At 32.8% G+C, this 22891-nt stretch overlaps 1 protein-coding gene across 1 annotated transcript; it reads left to right on the top strand.

Moving 5' to 3' along the window:
* Positions 1-17756: 17756 nt before the first annotated feature.
* LOC107846571 lies at positions 17757-18482 on the top strand. The gene is made up of 2 exons (XM_047397664.1): positions 17757-18008; positions 18093-18482. The coding sequence occupies exons 1-2, from the start codon at positions 17757-17759 to the stop codon at positions 18480-18482; spliced, it is 642 nt and encodes a 213-aa protein (XP_047253620.1).
* The last annotated feature ends 4409 nt before the right edge of the window (positions 18483-22891 follow it).

Here is a 22891-nt window from a genome sequence, read left to right as displayed (position 1 = left end):
CTCCATGTCCTAAATCGGATCAACCATATCTAGAACAAGCATGCATTAATAAAAAATGTAAAACACCAAAGAATAGAAAAGAGTCTAAATGTAATTCAACGTATACTACCAATCAGTAGATTTACAGAAAAAACTTACCTTAACAAAAAAAGAATCTGCTTTTTGAAGAGAAGTGTTTGAATATGTAATATGTAAGACAAGATGCAAGAAGTAAATAAAGTGGAGTAGAATAGATGAGTAAGGAGGGACCTATTTTTAGAGGATTGAATTTGAATGTGTTAGGCAAAAAGTTACGACTGTTCACCTTCATTTTATTAATTACATGCCTTAATTAAATCAAATTGGTGACTTTTTGATTAATTCAAAAAGTCATGACTTTATTAAATCAAACTAGTGACTTTTTGATTATTGTAAAAAGTCATGACTTTTAAGCTTTTTAATATTAATTAGTTCTTAAAATTAAATAACCATTTTTATTAATTAAATAACCAAAGACTTTTCACCCTTTCAATAACTATTTCTTTTAATAATAACCATTTTTATTGAGTCGTTGCAATAGATGGTCCATCTGTTGCAATCGATAACCCATTTATCGCCACAGATTAACCATCTGTTTAATTGATGGTCAGTCCATCCGTGCAACAGATGACCCATCTGTTATAATAGATGGGTTATCTGTTGGAAGACAGATGGACCATCTATTGGAAGAGTTATTTTGATTTCTTCCATCAATTGATTCATCATTTACAACAGATGGGGAATTTAATTCGTCAGCTATTTTGAATGTGTTCGATAAAAAGTCACGACTGTTCACCTCTTTTTTAATAATTATATCCCTTAATGAATTCAAACTAGTGAATTTTTGATTATTTAAATTAAGAAAATAGATTTAAAAACAAAAAAGGTGAAAAGTCATGACTTTTTTCCTATTTAATATTAACATCATTTATTAAAATTAAATAACCATTTCTGTATGGTTTTAAATTGTGTTTATCATTTATTTCCTTATTATTTATTTACGAACCATTTTTCTTTATTAAATAATTAAAAAGTCATGACTTTTCACCCTTTCAGTAACCTTTTTTATTTTATTAATAACTATTTTTATTTAGTTTTTCCAACAGATGGACTATCTATTGAAACAGATTTGTCATTTGTTAGAACAACACAAACTAGTGGCAAGAACTGTATTGTGTTCACCCAGCAGATTTGTTGCAACAGATGTGCCATCTATTGGAAAAAGAGGGTTTTGCAACATATTGGTCATCTGTTGTTGAACGCAATCCAGGTTGATGAACTGTATTGTGTTCTTCCAGCAAATGTCCATTTGTTGCAACATATGAGTAATCTGCTGAAAATATTTTTTGTAGTCTGTTGTATGTAGTTCCTATTTTACCTTATTTTATTGATGCACAAGTTATTAAAAACATATTTTATATAATAAATAATAACATTTACATCCCCAACAATGAGTTAAAATTATCAAAGTCCATAACAAACTACAACACAAGTTTACTATTACAACGATCATGGTGCATTATATAGAGAGCACTTGTTTCTTTTTAACGGGCATGTAGTCCAATAGATTACCTATTTATTGCAACAGATGGGTCATCTATTGAAAGAACGCAACCCAGTAGCAGCAAGAGTTTATCTCATCAGGTTTTTAGTTTTTGAGATTGTTGTTACCCTTTCCAGAATATTAAGAAGAAATTTCTTAAAAATAGTTACCCTTTGAGCCTGTTTTGCAAAAATTTTGACTTTTTTTAGAGTCACCACTTAATTTATTTGAAAACGAATTAAGAAAACCTTTATAAAGTACTTAAACGATCCAAAACAGAAAAATTGTTGAAGTTTGAAGATTCAGAGTAAGCGGTTCCTATTAACATTTTAGGAAGATTTTTAAGGCACCTAAAATATCCGCTAACTTGCGATTACCTGGACTGTTTGAAAATTATCTTTGACTAACTTTGAAAAACGAAGAAGTCTTTTTTTTTTAAAGAAAGTGATTTTAGGAAAAGATTTGTATAAAAAATAAATTTTGATGACTTAGCAGGGGATTTAACCAAGTCTAAGCAAATGAAAAGCAAAATAAGCACATAAAAGAAGAAAGGAAGAAATTAGAAGATTTAAGCCGTTAGGCCTAAACCAATAAACCTGTCCTAAACTAATTTGGGCTTTCGGCCTATTATCACCAGTCCTAATCTATATTTTCGAGCCCTTTTTGGCCCACAATCTACTTCACCTGTATTAGAATACAACCCTGGCTTCGAGGCCCCAAATAAATGAAGAAATAAATGGCTAAGTAAAAAGAAGGCACTAATAAAAATCAAGACTTTTCAAGTTTCTTAGCGACCTCATCAATGGGTTTTGACCCATTTTCCTTCTTCATCTATCTTCTAGCACCTGCACGCTATGTAGTGGACTTTGGGTTCAAAATTTGAACTTGATTCGAAGAGGTGAGCCTCATTGACCCATTACAAAACGTAAGAGCAGAGGAGTCTATTTGAACTCGAGATATTTTTTGCATGCAAAGAAAAGATAAGGAAATTAATATACATTCAAGACATAATGGTTACATAGTTCAAAGCAAAAGAAAATATCAATAATCGATTTTTGAATTAGAATGATATGCACTCTTGCACACGTATAACAAGAGTGAGAGTCAATAGATAAAATGCAAATCAAAGACATCCACTTCCATGCTTCATGATTTATTCTCATATTAAGAATGAATAAAGGTAAAAGGAAGAAAGCCATATTCAATGAATTAATGCGAGAAACAAACAACATAAGCTTACGAAAGTAAAGGTATGAGGCAACAAGAAAAAATACTCATAACTTCTAAAATTGAACAAACATATACACTAATCCATATAACAAAAGAAAATAAAGGTTAGCTTTTTAAGAAAGAGAATCTTTAAATTTCAATTAAGGCGACATTAACGAAAATTCATACATCTAAATTACAACCTACATTCTATGGAAAAACGTATAACGACCTATGGTTTATCTTTCTAAGATATCGTTGATTCTCTTTTGATATTATGAATCAAGGAGAGACACGAATCAAGTCTATACGCTCACAAAGAGCACATATAACAATCCAAAGGGAGTAAGAAAATTAGAATAAAAGTTTAGTATTTCTAAAAGTGAAATATCGTTTCATAATCATACAATGCATGACTCAAAAATATCTAAATAATTCTACTTAGCCACAAAAATCAAACTTTCTCATCATTTTGACAAATTAAAAAACATGCCAAAAAAAAGAGGAATAAACATCGTGGATGGAAAATAAAGCTAGCACTTCATCTATTATATGAGGATTTGGGAAATCCCTTAAAATAATTAACAAGCAAATGATAAATTCTTGATTTAATCAATTACTATTTTTATTAAGGCGAAACAAACAGTAGTAACTATTTTTCCAACATAAAAAAAAAATAACTTTTCATCCTAAAAACAAATATATCCGCCAACAATGAATTTAAACATGACATGAGTACATCTTTTGAGCAAAGATCAAAACTTTATACAAAATAATCAAAGAATAAAACTAAAAAGCAAAACAATCGATATTAACTATTCTTTTCAACATAAAGGAAACAACTTTACATGCTAAAACAAACATATCCACCAACAATGAGTTTAGACAAGACATGAGTACATCTTTTAAACAAAGATTGAAATTTTATGTATAATAATCAAAGAATAAAGTCAAAAAGGAGAAACAATCAATATTAACTATTCTTTTCAACATAAACGAAACAACTTTACATGCTAAAAATAAATATATCCGCCAACAATGAATTTAAACAAAACATAAGTACATCTTTTAAGCAAAAATTGAAACTTTATCTATAATGATCAAAGAATAAAGTCAAAAAGGAGAAACAATCAATATTAACTATTTTTTTCAACTTAAAGGAAACAACTTTACATGCTAAAAGTAAATATATCCGCCAACAATGAATTTAAACAAAGCATAAGTACATCTTTTAAGCAAAGATTGAAACTTTATCTATAATAATCAAAGAATAAAGTTAAAAAGGCATGTATAACTATTGCTAGCTCATTTTTATACCATGAATATGAAAATAACCACAATATTCATACCACAACATCCTATGGCCTTCAAGGCTGTCTACAGCAAACAATCCCAGTAAACAAAATTATAACTATGAACTATGAAGAAGAAAAAGATGAAGAAGAAAATGATAATAAAATTGAAAAAAGGGAAAGGTGTGTTTACCTTTTTTGAGACAGCAAAACAGGACTATAAGTTTTCTTCGGAGTCTTGATTACCACCCGAAAGCGTTCAACTCGAGAACTTCAATTAGCCCACGAATTAAAAGGAAAAGTTTTTATTAAAATAAAAAACTCTTATTTGCTCAAAGTATTTTTTTCCCTTGAGACTTTTTTTTTTTGTAAAATAAAAAAATTTCAACTATTTGCTCAAAAGATTTTGAATTCTTTGAGGCTTTGAGACTTGATTTTTCTACCAAAATAGTGGTAGTATTTATAGAAAAGGATAGGGATCCAATTTTATTAATCTACCAACGTGGTAGAATGTTTTTTAGGAGTGTTTTTGGAATTTAAAAATTAAAGATAAGGTGAGGAGGAAGATAATGTGGGAGAAATTGTATAATATTGTACAATTTTTGAATTTGAAAATTGTTATTTAGAAAAAGGAAAAAGGTTGGGAGGAATTGTACAATATAGTACAATTTTTGAATTTCAAAATTGTGAAAGGACAAAGTTGGGTGGCGGGGGGGGGGGGGGGGCAATATACAATGTAGTACAATTTGAAATTATTTTTTTGGGTGAAATTTGGGTAGAAGTTGTGAGAGTTTTTGAGAATTTTGGGGTTATTTATAATATAACTCCAATTGGGATTTAAAATTTAGTCATATTTATTTAATTTTGACCAAATTAAAAATCAATTGACAGATTGCATTGCAATTATGGCCAATTTGATTTCAATTATGGCCAAATCTAATAGATTGATTAAATTAAAATGAAATTCAATACGAATTAATACTTCTTTTAATCCAGAGCTTCTTGACTTAATAAAATCAAATGCATATTTATCTAATTAATTATTTTAATAATAAATTATATTAAAATCAAAATTTTAATCATTATATTTATTTTAAAAATAATTTTTAATTAAAATTCAATATTTCATAGAATAAATATTTATGTAATCAAATTATATAATCTCGTATAACTGAACGCGATAATATATAATCACTACTTAAAATGATAAAATCACATAAATAAATATTTTGAAAATTTTTTATTCAGATGAAATAAAATTTCAATTTTATCAAAAACTGAAGAAACTCAGGATTAAATTTAGTCGTGGAGGGAAAAAATTAGGTGTCAACAACTGCCCCTCCCTTTGGGTAGGGTGAATGCAAGTAACCCTAGACAAAGGGATGTTGACGTTCCTAATTTTTGTTCGACCACAAATTCGAATCTGAAAGAGGTTGACTTTCACATGAGTTTCATAGAGTTATGGCCGAACCTTGATATTAGATTTCTTACATATCTCAAATTACATGAGAATTCAGGTCACTTGTAGTTCATAAAGCACGTTTTTCAAAAAAATTACAAGCTTTCTTGGTTTTTGAGTTTTTCATAAAACTGAAAAGACGACAAATAAAGGGATTTGGGGGGAGGCTGGAATGAAGTCGAGTTTTTAAAATAGATATCCTTGAGACTTAAGGAATCATACTGCTTGTAGTTTGACTCAATCGGTAGAAAAGATAGTTTTTTATTTTAGACGATCTTTGACTCGGGATGAGTGACAAGTTGTTCGAGTTATGATAAAAGAGGTTTGTAAACTCTTAACCATGAAAGTGGAGCTCTTTACATCCATAGGTTAGAATTTACCTTGACATAATTTCCAAAACTCTAGGTGTACTATCACTCGAATTTGAAAGAAAGAGAAGTTTACCCTCAGTATGAGCTTAGAAATACCCCAAAGGTGAAGCTGAAACCAGAATATCCTAAATATCCCATATGCCTTCTAACAGGGGTGTGGTTGGATTGTGGTGGCGATCATCCTTTAGCTCGTGTCCAAAGAGTTTGGCGTCCCTTTAGACTATGTCCCGTTTTGCTGCTCAGAAAGATTTCCACATTGTGCCGCGTCCTATTTGGAGTCGTCCACACTTTTGGTTTTGATTTGAGATCTTTATCCTTTTGGATGCTCTCGACAATGTTTCAAACAAAAGGTTTAGTGCTAAACATAATTTATGAAAGAGGTATGAAGTCTTTTAGCATATCTCCACGTGGGTTGTCACCTGAAAAATAAAGTCATTCTTTCGTATACCTATTTGGAAGGAAATAACTTGTGACAACAGACATAATAACCCTCTTAGTTGTTGCATACTTATCTCATTTATCGGTTGAATATATCTTCAAAGTGGGGTAACCCTTTTAGACACCGACGACACTTTATGCAGAACAGTCCTTGCAACCGTGTAGCTTATGCTGAGGCGGCAACACTTTGGCCACATATAATAATGGTTGTATGACAACCTCTTCGATTATTGCCAATAATTCCTTGCATATGATCTTGGGTAAGTCTTGTGCATTTTTTGTATCAATACGACTTATAGATTTCCCTTGAATTGTCAATCTTTGGATAATCTCGCACATTATTTGATGTTGGATACGAGGCGACTTACAGATATCCTTTGAATTGCTAGATTCTAGGTGATCCTTCACATTATCCGACCTTGGATAAGAGATGGCTTATAGGTATCCCTCCAATCGCTAGCTCTTAGGTGTTCCTGCACATCATCCGACCTTAGATGCAATATGACTTATAAATATCTCTTAAATTGCTAGTCTTTGAGTTATACTGCACATAATCGATCTTGGATATGACACGGCTTATAGAGAACCCTTGAACTTATCAATTTGATAATTTCGCATATTCTCCAGTTAGAATTTAGTTGCGACTTATGGATAACCTTCAGACTACCAATTTTTGGCTTACCTTGCACACTATCCGGTTAGGATGTCATTGTGGATTACGGATGACCTATGGGCTATCAACTCATAGGTAATCTTGCACATTATCCTATTTTAAATAATATGACTTCTAGATGACCCTCAAATTATCAATTTCTAGGAAATCTCATATATCACTCGTCTTCATATAACGACTTAAAGGCGTCCCTTCAAATCGCATGCTCTTGATGTATTCAGATGCTAATGCATAAAATGATGAGATATCCTCGATGCCTATTTTTGTGCCTCGCGTGTCAATAGGTATTAAATATTGATGATATCCTCGACGCCAACGTTTGTGTCTCACGTGTCAATAGATATTAGATGTTGATAATATCATCGATACCAGCATTTGTGTCTCATGTGTCAACAGATATTAAATGCTGATGATATCCTCAACGCCAACATTTGTATCTCGTATATCAATAAATATTGCATGTTGATGATATCCTCGACGCCAGCGTTTGTGTCTCGTGTGTCAACAGATATTGAATGCTGATGATATCCTCAACGCTAGCATTTGTGTGTCACGTATCAACAAATATGAATATTGATGATATCTTTAATGCCAATGTTTGTGTCTCGCGTGTCAACTGATCTTAAATGCTGATGATATCCTTGAAGCCAGCATTTGTGTCTCGCGTGTCAACAGATATGAAATGCTGATGATATCCTCTATGCTAGCGTTTGTGTCTCAAGTGTCAACAAATATTGAATACCGATGATATCCTCAACGCCAGTATTTGTGTCTCACATGTCAACAGCTATTGAATGTCGATGATATCCTTGACGCCAATGTTTGTGTCTCGCATGTCAACATATATTAAATGTTGATGATATCCTCAACGCCAGTGTTTGTGTCTCGTGTGTCAACAGATATTGAATGCCGATGATATCCTCAACGCCAGCGTTTGTGTCTCGTATGTCAACATATATTAAATGCTGATAATCATTTATGTAATGGCACTTTTGGCAATGAAAATGTTTTCACCTAAGTCCATTTGTCTGCATTTTTACTTTCCACATGTACCTGCACTCAATGTAGATAGTTAGTAGACACAATGCCACTCTCACTGGCGACCGCAGTCAAATTTGCAGAAGTTTAAATCTCATATACTCGACATCATAATCTGAATGGTTTAATCCACTATTAATCCTTTTTCAAAGAAAAATTTAAATAGCAGACCCACCAGATATAAATGAATGGGTAAAATCCCTTTTTAGGGTCACTCAAATATCGTTCTTTTTCCTTTATTGAATTTTGAGGAAGAATTTTCACTCTTTTTCCTATTGAGTGATCACTTTGATTATTGTACTTACTGTGACGACTCCTTTGAATGAACCTGCGCTTCAAAGTAAATATTTAATAAACACAAAGTCGCTTATGCTAGCGACTGCTTTTATATAAAGAGATCTAAATACAATATTCATAAAGAAGATAAGACGCCTTAGTTTGTCCTTCATAGATAATTTAAAAGGACCTCGATAAATGAGTATTAAACCTGTCTTTGGGGCAACCCAAAAATACCGTTCTTGGGCATTTGTGCTTTGGTGTGGCTTGCAACCCGCTTGGAGATTTTTTTGAAAAAGATTTTCATTTTTGTTTATTGATCACCGCATTCACAGAAAAATGATTATTTTTTTCGAATCAAACTACTCTGTGTTGAACTTCTTCAATCTTGGTTTTCTCCTCTCCATCTTTTGGGTGCTCCGTTATGTTGGGACCTCCACCTTGATTCTTCATTCCAATAGATGTCTAGGCAATTACTAAATAAAAGATTTGTATTGATTTTTGAAAATAGTCTTATTTTTATAAACTAATTTCAAAACTTCTGTAAAAGATTTAGAAAATCTCTATTAGTCATGTCATGTACCAGCTCAACGAACATTTTTCTCTTAGTTTTGGCTGTACCCAATGTTTGATAAAGGAATTCCAGGGATTCATCATCGTCGCTGAGGGTTTCTATCAAAAGTTCTATCATAGCCGAAGGTTTAGTCCACCTAGACTTAGTCGCAACTGCTAACTTCTAAAGTTTGAATTTGACCTCTGGTGCCGGGGAATTTGAAATATCTTCCAATGTTTAGTGGAAATTTTGAGGCCTCCCTCAAAATTTCTGCCCCAGTTTAATGTTGTTTGAGATGATCTTATCTCGAGAGGATTCGAAGTCTTTGTTGATCTTCGTTCTCTCTATCGGATGATGATCTTCCGCTTGTGAATTTTTGAGATTCTTTCTCAAAAATTCTGCCCCAGTTTCCATTTCCTGGGGTTACATGACCGATCTGTTGGGGCACCTACGTATCCCATTGAAGTAGGAATTAGGTCAAACGTAGTTAAAGACTACGCTAGGTAAAAATAGAAAAATCTATTGGGTTGACTGAAGTTGACATAGGCTGCCTACGTATCCCATTTTGGGAATTCAGGTCATCACGTAGTTCATACATAAAGGAAAAGGGTAAATTCTTCTAAGGGGTTGACCAAAGCTGACATAGGCCGCATATGTATCCCTTCCTTGGAAATTCAGGTCAAACGTAGTTCGTACATAAAAGGAAAGGATAAATTTTCCTAAAGGGTTGATCGAAACTGACATAGGCCACCTACGTATCCCTTTCTTGGGAATTCAGGTCAAATGTAGTTCATACATAAACTCATAATGTCCCTAAAATACTCTTATCCATCTTACTAGGATAGAAATAAGCACTTCTATGGATGACATGATGTTTGCATTGCGTTTGTCTTGATAGAACAAAGGATCAAATGTCTAATTCCTTTAGTCATCACCTTCCTAATTAACCACCTCGGTTTTCTCTAGATTAGGATTTTTTTATTCTCGAACTCTTTGACTCTTCGATTGACTGTTTTAGGGCTACCATTATCTTGCTTCTTGACATGACATGACAATGGAATGTTTTAAGTTATTGTTATATAATGAGCGATGAGTCATGAGTGGAGTGGAGGTCCAATTCAATAATGTTTCCTCCAATTATTCTTTCACCTTGTACCTACATTCCGAGAAAATATAGCCCACATACGAATATGTGGGTCAGTACCATGGAAAAGTACCGAGCATATGGGGGTGCAATGCATATATAAAATAATATTTTAATATCATCACAGTTTATAAAATTATGCATGCTGATATAAATGACTCACTTAGCTCGAATTAAAATCATCATAATCATAAGAGAGTAAAATATATCAGGTGAAACATGTGAGTCATCATAATAAATCTCAATTAACTTCCATCTCGATTGTAAATCATCAAAGCAATCAAATCTCATAACAATTCTCTTTGGAATATATGTTCATCAAATCTTTTGAAAACAATGACTTTCTCAAACTCAGTCTTTCAAACAAATATGTTTTCATCTCAGATAGAAGAATAAGAATTTTCATATTAGATAGGATAATACACACACACATTGGGAGTCTCTCATAACCGACATAAACCATGTGAGCTACATGGAGTCCAACGTCCAACCCATGTTAGGAAGAGCTGTCCTATCCTTGCCATCGGAGTAGGACCTTAATCTTTTATTCACTAGTGATCACTATATATAAATCAGCCTCAGGCTCACAACCTACGGGGGCACGTAGTTCTAGGGAAGTACCAATCCTGCTATACCTCCCGCTCGGTGCTAAAGACTACTCCCGGACTTAGCTCAAATCTTTTCAAAATAAAATCCACTAATAAATATTTCAATAATTCACAACGGGAGACATCATGCTACCCCTTTCATAATAAATCAATAAAAGTGGATTTCTTTTCTCATCTCAGTTTCAAAAACAACTCTTTTTACGATCAAAAGGCCAAAGCTTCTTTATCATCTCAAATTATTTAAACTCAAGGTGCTTATAACACATGATTTTCTCAAAATAATAATCTCAAATAGGGTTCCAAAAACTCATATATCAATATCACCCTAAACCTTCCAAAGTTTCATACTTTATGACATAAGCACAAAAATAATCACTTAAAACTTAAAATTTCAGCTTTATAATCATACATCTTGGTAAAGAAAATTAGCTTTGGGATTCAAATCTCATTGTTCTTATAGCATATAATTTCTCAAAGTACAATCCCAATTAGGACTCAAGGTCTCATACATCAAAATCATATTAAATTTTCTCAAGATTCATGTTTTTCATCATATATATATATTTAACTTACTTTAAAATCTGGAAAATTCAGCTTTATGTTCAAAAAGGTCATCATTCTCATTCAATTCAACTTCCAAAACATAGAGAGTATCATAATCTCATGTAAAACCATATAGGGTATAAATTCATGCTTCAAATTCATATCAAAACATGTAAAATCATGTATATTCATAAAAGAAAATCAATTTGGGCACAAGAACGAAAGAGTGTTCTTGTTGAAAAACCCCACATACCTTAAACTTGAAGCTTTGAATGAACACTTGACCTTGAGACTCTATTTGTGAAAATAATGAGTGTTTCTTGTAGCCCTTGAAATAGGGATTTTGAATCTCGAAGAATTATTGAAAACTCATGGTTGAATCTAGAGATATTTAAATTTTTAGGTTGAAACCCTAATGAATGTTCTTGGTGATTTTGAGAGAAAGTAAACTTATTTTGGCGTTATGGGAGTTTAATCCCATGTTATAGACATATATAGGGGTGTTTTTGGCACTTGGAAGTGAGGTATGTGGCGCACAACCCATGGAAGACCTTAAGGTGTGCATCTTACACCTTATGCTAGACATTTAAGTATGCCTCGCACTCCCAATCGCACATATTTTATTGGGCGGCACGTTGCCCATCGCACACCCTTACTGCCTCTCACGAAAATGGGCATAACTCTTCGCTCGGGTATTGAATTTTTGCAAAATTGGTATCGTTGGAAAGATAATTCAATTATATACAATTTGATAGGTCTTGGGATGAAAAATTACATATATATTAAGATATATACACGTTTGAATTTGACCCTTGTAGAATTAAATGTCAAACTTTGGATGAATCAATTGGTATTAGCTCAACTTTGTTCTAGGTCATTGCTATGAACATTTTTCACCTCTAAACTGCTCCATAGACTAGGATAATTATCATGCAACTTGTATTCACGTGATAATCACTTGTATTAGAGCTTAAACCTACAGGAACAACGGTTAGAATTTTAGCACGAAAATATGGGGTATTAAATCTTAGAACTGGAGTATGTTGGTTTTCCAATTAAAAAAATTGTCCTATTTTGATGTAAGTGGTTTGATCTAAGCACAAAAGGAACAACAGTACATAAGGAGCATAACATCATTGAAGTGAAGTGCAATAGGTCGTATCCCTTTTATGATCCATTTGTTCTAATGCTAAACAAGTGTTTTATACTCTTTAACTGTTGTGCATTGACAAGTTTGATTGGTGGAATATAATCAAAACAAGTCCTATAGGGCGGGTGGAAGTTGAGAATATGCTAGAGACTACATATCAAAATAAAATGCATATTGATCACCAGCTAGTGGACGTTGAATTAGTGGATGGTTTGAATCACCCGAAAAATATTTTTGAAGAAGTTAATATTGCGGAAGAAGAAGCTCAGTGGATAGGAGATGAGGAAACCTCCGAAGAGGGTAAATGGTTTAGTGAAGAGTCTTCAGAAGAGGAGGATTAGTTGTATAGGTTAAATTTATTATGTATTGATGTCCTTTTGCTTTGTACTATATATTTACCTTTATGTTTCTTATTGAAGATTGATATGTAATTTACTGTTTAAGTTTGTTGTTTCCACTTTTCCATGATTTATATAGTAATAAAAATATTCTTGTCTATATCTCGTGTTGTTGGAGCGATTTGAAGTGTGAATGAGTAACTTGACATTAGTTACTTGGAATGTTTTCTTATATACTCATTTTGTAGTAACTAACAACTTGTTAAATTCACATAATTTAGATGTCAAGAAAAGGTGATAAAGGTAAGGGAAAATTAGTTGATACTACGAAACCAAAAAAGAAAAGAGAACCTCCGCCTTATAGATGACCGATAGGTATTCATATATCTAAGGGTCGTTTGCTGACGCGCCAGCACGAGCCTTATATTCTAGGTCGTTCGAGGATTCGATACTTACTCCTACACATGTAGGTCCACTACATGGGTCTACACCGACCTATTCTGCTCCTATGACCGTGCCACCGCCAGCACAGTACTATCGAACGGCCGCTGGCCTCTCCAGACATCTACCATCATCGATACCCTCCTACAGCAGTCACACAACTTCGCACAGTGATTCTGTTTGATATATTGGGTTGTCGAATCTTTAGCTTAGAGGTACTCCATCCGGTGCTTCAGATCCGCCCACGCCAGTGCATCCACCATTGCTTACTAGGAAGCCGGGAGATAGAGATGATCCTGGGAGGATTTATATTATTCCAGTTGTGAGAGGGTAAGATTTCTAATATAATAATGTTACTCATTTTTCATTACTATTTTATTGTTCCCAATGAAATTACCCTTTGATCTTGTGTTGTAGGTTTAAGTCGGATATTGGAGTTGGAAAAACAGCGTGAATATGTATTAGTTGACACTTCAATGGATACTAGACCAGCTGGCAAAAGGTTCCAGAACTTGACAGGGATAGAATGTTTGAAGAATTTAAGATAATGATTTAACTTATCGACTACTTATTATTAATTTGTTAGAAAACAATATTGAATATTATATTTTGGTTGTAGAAATTTTACTGGTGAGATGATGTAAATACATTTCTTATAAAGAAGAACTTTTTCAAAAGATGTAGAGGCAGATTTAATGAACTCTCAGATTATGCTCGAAAGAAATTGGTAAAACCTAAGTGGATTTCTGAACCCTTATGGCGACTATATCAGCGCCACTAGAATAGCCCAGAATACCAATTGTTGAGGGAAAAAGAAAAGAGAGCCCGGGCATCATCCAAGGGTGGCTCCCTACATACTGCGGGTGCCAGAAGTACTCTTGCTGTGAAGGAAAACTTGGTATGTAACTTTTATAGTTTTAATTCTTTGTTTCTATTTAAATTTTTTCATTATTTGAACATTGATAATTTTTTCATATGCAGGAAAAAGAAAAGGATAGGGAACTACCAACTGATGAGATTTTCGAGGCAACTCATCTGAGAAAGAAAAAAAATCCGACTGATGAAGATGTCTAGGTTGAAGCTCGTGCAAAAGTTGCCCCCATAAGAAATAAATTTTGAATATATAAATCTTTTTCTCAAAGTTGATATTATTCAACTATAACAACTTTAGTATTTTTTTACTGTTAGTATTAACTTTACCTTGAATATATATAGGACGAATTTAGGCGTCTTCTTGGTGAGTATCGTAGTAGTCTGCCTCCTGAAAGTCAGGGTGACCCAATATCCCAGCATGTACAGAATGATTTATGGACAAAAGCTTCGGGTACTGCAAATAGAGGGCATTTCTACGGATGCCACAGTGAATATTTTGGCGATAATATTAGGTGTTCATCCGGTCCTGCATACTCTAGCTCTTCGGTTGATGCAGAAACCATTGTAAGACTATAATATACGGTTTCTCAACTCACTGAAGAGCTTGTTGAATAGAGACAGAGGTATGTTAAATAAAGTGCGAGGCAGAAGAAGATGGAGGAGACAACAACATCACAAATCAGGATGCAGCAGCAGCAGTTCAGTTCTTTTATTCAGACTAGAGGGGTTATTCCTCCGTGTCCTGGTGATGCAGTTCGGGCTGCAAAAGATCTAGGCCCCCTGGATGATTTCAGCACGGATGGTGATATGGAATACGAGGATAAATTCGATGATGATGACTGCTAGTTTTTTAATTTTTGTATGTCTTGTACTTTAAATTTAGACATTTTGTTGTTTAAAACTATTGTTGTTGTATTTTCATACTCACCTTTGTTGGACATTTTGTATGAGTTGTACACTTTTGAAAATTTCCATTTGTTTTTTTGTTGTTGTTGTATTTTTATTTTGGTTACTGCTATATATTATTGTTGTGGTTGCATGCAGTATTTGGGTTTTTATTTTTTATTTTTAAATTCCTAGAAAAATCAACCACATGTGGTCGGTTTTTCTATATATTTTTTTTTTGCAAAAAAACGACCAAAGGTGGTTGGTTTTTCTATTTTTTTCGCATAATACCGACTACTTGTGGTCGGTTTTTTTTCCTAATTATTTTTTAATTTAAATAAAATAATAATAAATTTTAAAAATAAATATATATATTTTTAAAAAAATCGACCACTCGTGGTCGATTTTTAAAAAGCTACTGTTACTTTTCCGACCAAAAGTTTTGATCGGTTTTGTGGTCAAAAAATTGGTAAAACCGACCACTTATGGTCGGTTTTCCTTTTTTTAGTAGTGTGTCTTTTTTCTGATTTACGATTCTGAAAAAAAAAATCTTTGATTTCTTGTGAAAAAAAAAAATGAACATCCCAATATTGTTGTGTCATTCCGGTGTTTGGGAGATTAAAATAAGTTTTAAAGCATACAAAAGTGATGCCATTGATGTTTCAGAAAGTATTAACTTTTTGAAATTGATTGCGACAATCCTGATGGAATTGGGTATTGACGATGTTAAAAAAAAATTGAAGTTAAATACATCATTGATGGTAATTCTTCTCTAATTATCATAAGAAATAATAATGGAGTGAAGGTTTATATTGAGTTGAACAAACAATGTTCTGGGCTTATAAATTTTCTGCTCTGTATAACAACTTCCAACAAATTGATTAAGGATATCGAGTTTGATAGTGAAACTGGGGCAGTAATGTGTATTGAAGGCAGTGAATCTGATTCAGTTGCTTTAACTGTTGTTGAAACGCAGAATTAGTATTCATTATACATTCCAGAATTTGAAGTTAATAATTTCATTAGTGATTGCAAGAACACAGAAATAAAGGTTAACTAGCTTCATAAGGATAAACAAACTTTGGTATCGATTATGGCAAAATAAGCGATATCAAATGGCTTCAACACCTTTACTAAACGATCTGACAAACGAAGGTATGAAATAACTTATTATTTTTTATTGTAGATGTTGTAAAGAATGTTCTTGTTTTGTAGTAGCCTTTGTTAATGGAGTTTTATTGTTGACATCAATTTTTTATTTTTGTTGTTCGCACATAATGGAGCTTCATTTACAATGTATAATATGTCATCATACATTCATTCGAATGTATAATAAAACTGTAACAGTTTAATTATGATATTTTTATTCAAATTATTGATTTTATATGTATGCTAATAAATTTACAACATGTTTTAAAATGAAACTGCAGATATGTGTTACACTGTCGTGTCAAAGATTGTAAATGGGTCCTGAAGGTGTATTCGATGAATAATTCAGAAATCTTTGTGATAAAGACATTTGATTCAGAACATAGTTGCAGCCTGAATGATAGAGTACTGAATAATTTGGTTGCAACAATAGCTTTTGTCAGTGAATTTACTGCACCAAAGTTAATTAACTACAAGAGAATACACACACCGGTGGACATAATTGAAGAGATGAAGTCCGTCTGCGGTATTGATATTAACTACATGATGGATTGGAGGGAAAAAGAAAAGGCAATTATGATGCTTAGAGGTGAACCAGCTGATGGATATCGAAAAATGCCCCGTTATATATATATGTTGACCGGGGTATATCCTGGATCATACATTCGGATGCATAAGGCATTAGATAACGAGTTTAAATACTTGTTTATTGTCTTACATCCAATGATAAGGGGGTTCAAATTTTGCCGTCCAGTAGTAGTTGTAGATGGTGCACATTTAAGCGGGCCATATCAAGGAACGTTTGTATCGACGAGCACTTTTGATGGTGCCAGTATTATACTTTGAAATATTTATCTTTGGTAATTCATCATTTTGCATGCATTCTAACTAATTATACGTTGCTTGTGTATGTATAATAAAATTTGGACTTGCATAATTAGTACATATAGTACTGATGTACACTTTTTATTTTGTATTATTGATTTTTCTATAAAGTAGGTGCTAGTTTCTGTTTAAACAACCTTATAAATTGCATATTCATTTTAAAATAAAATGAGTAAAATTTAAGTAGATTTTTCTTTGTGTGATATGTGTATGATTATCGATTATACGTTACGGTGTATGTATAATGTTGTAAAATATCCATATTTTCTTATCAATTTTATGTTTGATGTCTAATACATTTACTAATAATTAAATGTATAATCCCTAACAGCATGTTTACAATGTATGATGTATTGTTATACATTATTAAAATGTGTGATGTTATATATTTTAGTTGTTTTCAAGTAAGTGATAAAGGTGGGACAACATGTATGATGTGTTGTAGTACTTAAATGTAAAATAATTAGAGACCTGCTCAATGGCACACATATTATTTTATTTTATTTTATTTAGGATGTATTCTCCCATTAGCTTACGGTGTTGTGGATTTGGACAACAATAATTCGTGGACTTGATTTTTTCATCAGTTTAGAGATGCATTTGGAGAACAGGACAATATGTGTGTTGTATCGGATCGAAATGAGAGTATCATAAAAGGTCTGATCATTGTTTATCCTAATGTCCCCCATCTAGCATGTATTTGGCATTTATGAAAAAATATTTGTAAATATTTTAGAAAAAGCAAAGATAGACTTAGTGACCTTTATTATTCCATGGCTAAAACTTATAGAAAAGAAGATTTTTATTACATTATGTCAAAGGTTGGAAAGATTGATCCAAGGGTTAAGGAATATCTAGAAGAAGCTAGATATGAAAAATGGTCTCGATGTCACTCCCCTGTTAATAGGTAGAATGATGACCTCTAATATAGCTGAATGTATTAACGGTTGTTTGGTAGAGGCTAAAGTACTTCCTATTTTAGGTTTCCTTGAAGAAATTAGGATTCTATTCTCTGCATGGAATTGTAAGAACAGTGAAATTGCATCATATACAAACACAACGCTCGGGAGAAGATTTCAAGAAATACTAACTGATAATGGGGTTAAATCATTACGGATGACGGTATGTATTATGATAGTTGAATCTCTTTTATATTTGTTATTAATTTTTATATTTTTACTATATAAAATTAATCACTGCTAACAGGTTAAGGTACCTGGTAGTTATCTGTATTGTGTGTATGAATCAGGAAGGAGGTACATTAGTGATATTGATAATGGCACGTGTAACTATTGCCGGTATCAAATTGATGAAATTCCATGTACATACGCAATTGCTGTTTTAAAGAGTATAAATATTGATGTAAAAGAGTACGAACGTTACTGCTCAGAATTGTACAGGCCAAACACCATTGTCAAGACGTATGAACTCCCCATAGTTTCTATGCCAGGCATGAAAGATTGGATTATTCCAGAATCTATTGATGCTAAAGAAGTTTTGACACCCAAATACAAAAGACCTCCAGGGAGGCCAAATAAAGGAAGACATTTGAAATCTAGTGAATCATTTACTGCAAGTTCAAACCCATTGCGGTAAATGCGGGCGTGCAGGCCACAACTGTAGGACGAGCGGTTTCTTCCCAAAAAAAAATTAAAGATTTTAGTTTGTTGTTCTAAATTCTTATTGTTAGTTTGGTTCTAACTACAGATCATCAATTTATTTTGTTTTTGTTGAAATTTATTTTTTATTTTAAATTATTATGTGATGTTTAGTTATTAATTAATGTTTGACATTTTCACAATCAAGTAATGTAGTTTTGAAATATCATATTATGTGACTTTACTGCTCATTATTGTAATGTAGTAATATGTACTTATAGGTGATTATATACTATGTATAATACATTTAACCAAAACCTAACTTATATATATTATGTATGAATACTTTTATACATTAACAACTTGTATGATATTAAAGTATAAGAATTTAAAAAGCATAAGAACTGGCAAAATTTAAAGTAAACAATTTTATGTATGAATATGGATTATACATTATGATGAATGTATAATATTACAAAATATTCTTGTTTTCTTATCACTAGTACGCCTAATGGCCGATACATTAAGATTGTTTACAATTTACGATCTAGTGCTATTCTTCTTAAATTTTTTTGAATACTGTAGTTGTTTTCGATTAAGCAATGAAAGAGTCTCAACATGTATGATGTTATCTAATAAATTTATCAAAAATAATTTGATACCTGCTCAATGTATAATTAACTCATAATCTAATTTTAATGCTGGAAAAAAGCACAATGTTTTACATATATATAAATCATTAATATGTAATTTGTTGTTATACAATGTTAGTAATATTAGGTTAGGCAAAATGATTAATTAGCAAATAATATAGAATCAGCACAATAGAGTGTATGTAAATGTAAATGTGGTAGAACAAAAACTGTCATCCATATAATGTTGCCTAAAAACCAACATTCAAAAACACATTACCTTATATAACTGTTTACCAGAAACAACTAAAAAATCAATTAGAATATTTTTAGAAGGTGCTACTCCAAAGTAACAATTGCACTTTCATCAGGTGATTGGAGAAAAGTATTCTTTGGCCGAGGAGGATCGTCATTATCACTCGTATAATCTTTCTTTGCCTTCGTCACTATGTAATGCCATAGTAACGAAGCATACCGTGCACGTTGACTTGCAACTTCAAACTCACATAAATGGACTTGCTGACCTTCACTCAATATTTCTGCATATGCAGCCATAAAGACCCCACAGTCCCTGATTTTATAATAAAATGAAAGACCAATACATTTACTAATTTACCATTATTATACATGTTAAAATTAAAAAAAAAGAGTCACTTACAAACTATTAGACGCTTGATGTGGAATGTTTTGGACGTATTCAACATCAAATGGGTTGTGACTTATCTCACCAGTTTCCAGACTAAGCTTTCCTTCGTACGCTTTAAGTGTTGACCAGTCAATTCTTTCAGTTTTTTCAAAGAAACCATTGTTCGACAAGTAAGTAGGCATCATGGCTGCTAACTTTCGTATTTCAGTTGGTGGTTCATTTTCCTTTTACTTGACAGTGAGTCATACACACGTATCACTCTCTCCTTTAACACAATTATAGCTAATACCCAGTGATATTCTTTTCCACAGTTAACAGGAATATATACCTCATCAATCAAATGCCATGGTAATTCTGTAGGAATAAAGAATCCATTAATTATATTTGTTATAGCAATCTCATTTGTAGCCACAACAACAGATTCTGTGTAGTCTTTTTGCGTGGATATCTGATCTGTTTCAACTACTAAAAAATATCATTCGTATGTCTTATCGATATATGTTTTGAAGAAGCAGCCAGTGTCGTATATCTATATGTATCACACTACTGCAACTTTGATTTCTTTCTCAAGTGATAGAATACCACAGCTAAGTGCTACATGTTAAAAATGGTAAGAATATGTTAAACCTTGAAAGAAAAAGGCATATGTTTTAGTTATTATTATGTATTGGTCAAGAACATGAATGTATGATCTGTTACCATTACATGTATAAAATGTGAATATACATCACACCATATGTATGATATTTAATCATACAACAGATTCTAAGGCATATTTTTTAGTTATTATTATGTATTGGTCAAGAACATGGTGTATGATTTGTTACCATTACATGTATAAAATGTAATTATACATCACACCACATGTATGATGTGTAATAATAGAACAGATTCTATGTATTCTATAACAATGAGTACATTTTTAGTAAAAGTTTAAACAAGCATATAATTAAGTAGATCCAACATGTGTTGCATTCCAACATCAAGTAGATCCAATTCTATGATAGTGCCTGTGTGTAACGCCCCAATTTTCTAGAATCGGCATGTCACACAGTGCTCATGACCCCGAAGGACCACAAGCTAACCCTCTTCTGATATCTGTACCTGACCACTGCATAATATTGGAAATAAATGCGAAAACTGACAGAAACTTGCCATAAGGTTCAAACATCTAAAATAATCAATACTAAAAACTGAATACTGATACATTTATCAGAAAGCCTCTAAATTATCTAAACTGTAGAGTTGAAGGGACATGTCCCCAACTAACTCTGTATACTGAAAATAAAATGAGTCTAATGTCATAATAAAATAAGGATCATCCTCGAATGGTGAGGACTCACTGCTAAGTCAACTACTGCTGGCTGAGCTGGGATTACTAAGGGTGCTTTGGTTCTCGCTCATCTGAACCAATGGTATAAGATACCATAGCACAAGAGAAAAGTATGCGTCAGTACTTTGAATGTACTGGTATGCTAGATGAGGTAAGGCTAAATGCAAGGGCTTATGCATGAGCATAACTTAACTGAATAACATAATAGTACTGAATGAGGATGCATGCATAAGTGCACAGACCATAACTGAAATCATTGTGACACTGAATACTGAGACTCATATATTATTTTACTGACATCTGAACTCACTATTAGTACTGAGATACTGAATAACTGAATCTTCTAAAACTGATAATTGATTACTAAAGTTGAGATTAGTCTTTTCTAGCGGGTGATATCTGGACTTGATAATAATAGAAATGGTCTACTAAAATCTGAGATCAGTCCTATCTAGTAGGTGATCTTTGTATCTACTGATAATGAGAGTACTTAACTGAATCTGAGACTAGTCCTATCTAGCGTGTGATCTCTGTATATACTGATAATGAAATGATTTGACTTAGTCTGAGATCAGTCTTTTCTAGCAGGTGATCTCTAAATCTGATGATAATGATTAACTGTATTTGAGATTAGTCCTATCTAACGGGTGATCTTTGAACATACTGATAATAATATTGATTGACTAACTCTGAGATCATCCTGTTTAGCGGATGATCTCTGAATCTGCTGATATGTTAAGGGTTGAATGTATTTAATAGTCCTAAATCTGTACTACTGAGCTGAGTTCTTTTTATAAGACTGATTCTAAAACTGAGACTGTAGGAAGTAGTCATCTAACCGATATGCCCCAAATCTTAACTTATGGGGTCCAACCTGTAACTCCAGTTGGAAGGGTGTCAGTATCGTACCACGGGTGAATACCTCTCTTATGGAGTCAGTCCTATCTAATGGGTGACCCCTGGGATCAGTCCTATATATATATATATAATATACTAACGGGTGATCCCTGAGTATGTCAGTCCGATCTAATTGGTGACATCTCATACCTACGTTGGCTACGTAGTTCTGGAACTTAGGGATTGCTCCTAGGGATCTCAGTCCTCTCTAATGGGTGAGTCCCCATCCCTAGGTTTGCTCGGTGCTAAGTCCTACTCCCGACTGAAAGACTCTGAACTGATTCATTTTCTTAAAATATACTAGACTGAGCTGAATTTGTTACTGATCATACTGATCAACCGAGTTAACTTGAGTTTTACTTGATTCTGAACACTGGCAAAATACTACTGAACCTCATTATCTGACTAAATGATACTAAGTTCTGAATTGATTACTTGAATGCTACTGAGGTCAGAAACTGATTTCTTGAATACTACTAAGATCTGAGCTCAGTACTGAACTGAAGCTGGAATGCTAATAATACTTAGATTACTAAGATTTCTTAAATTCTATAACTGTCTGAGAGTACTGAATTCTGTAACTGACTGAGTTCTACTAATTGTAGCTTGATTTAGAGTATCTTGAAACTTACATTGACTCTAGACTTGCATCTAATTTGTTGGGTATAAATACCCCCAGGACTTGGTAACATAAAAGTAAAACATAGCCATTCTTGAATAATCATAACCATGAACTTTCATTCACTATTGCAATCATTAAAGCATCTCTTCAAGCACATGGGAATCCTAAACATATGATAGTATTGGCAGACATGCTGTTGGCTCATACTCCATTCAACAAGGTCTTGCATCAAATACTTAACATGTACTAAAGAACACATAATTGGGAAATTTCATGC

This window comes from Capsicum annuum, chromosome 10 (assembly GCF_002878395.1).
Source record: "Capsicum annuum cultivar UCD-10X-F1 chromosome 10, UCD10Xv1.1, whole genome shotgun sequence".
Classification (NCBI taxonomy): Eukaryota; Viridiplantae; Streptophyta; class Magnoliopsida; order Solanales; family Solanaceae; genus Capsicum; species Capsicum annuum.
This window is presented reverse-complemented; position numbering and strand designations above follow the sequence as displayed.

Excerpts from the sequence above, each read along its gene's own strand:
- LOC107846571 (XM_047397664.1), top strand. The coding sequence starts at position 17,757 with ATGAAAAATGGTCTCGATGTCACTCCCCTGTTAATAGGTAGAATGATG. Across the intron at positions 18,009-18,092 it reads TTAAATCATTACGGATGACG|GTTAAGGTACCTGGTAGTTA; the intron begins GTATGTATTATG and ends CACTGCTAACAG.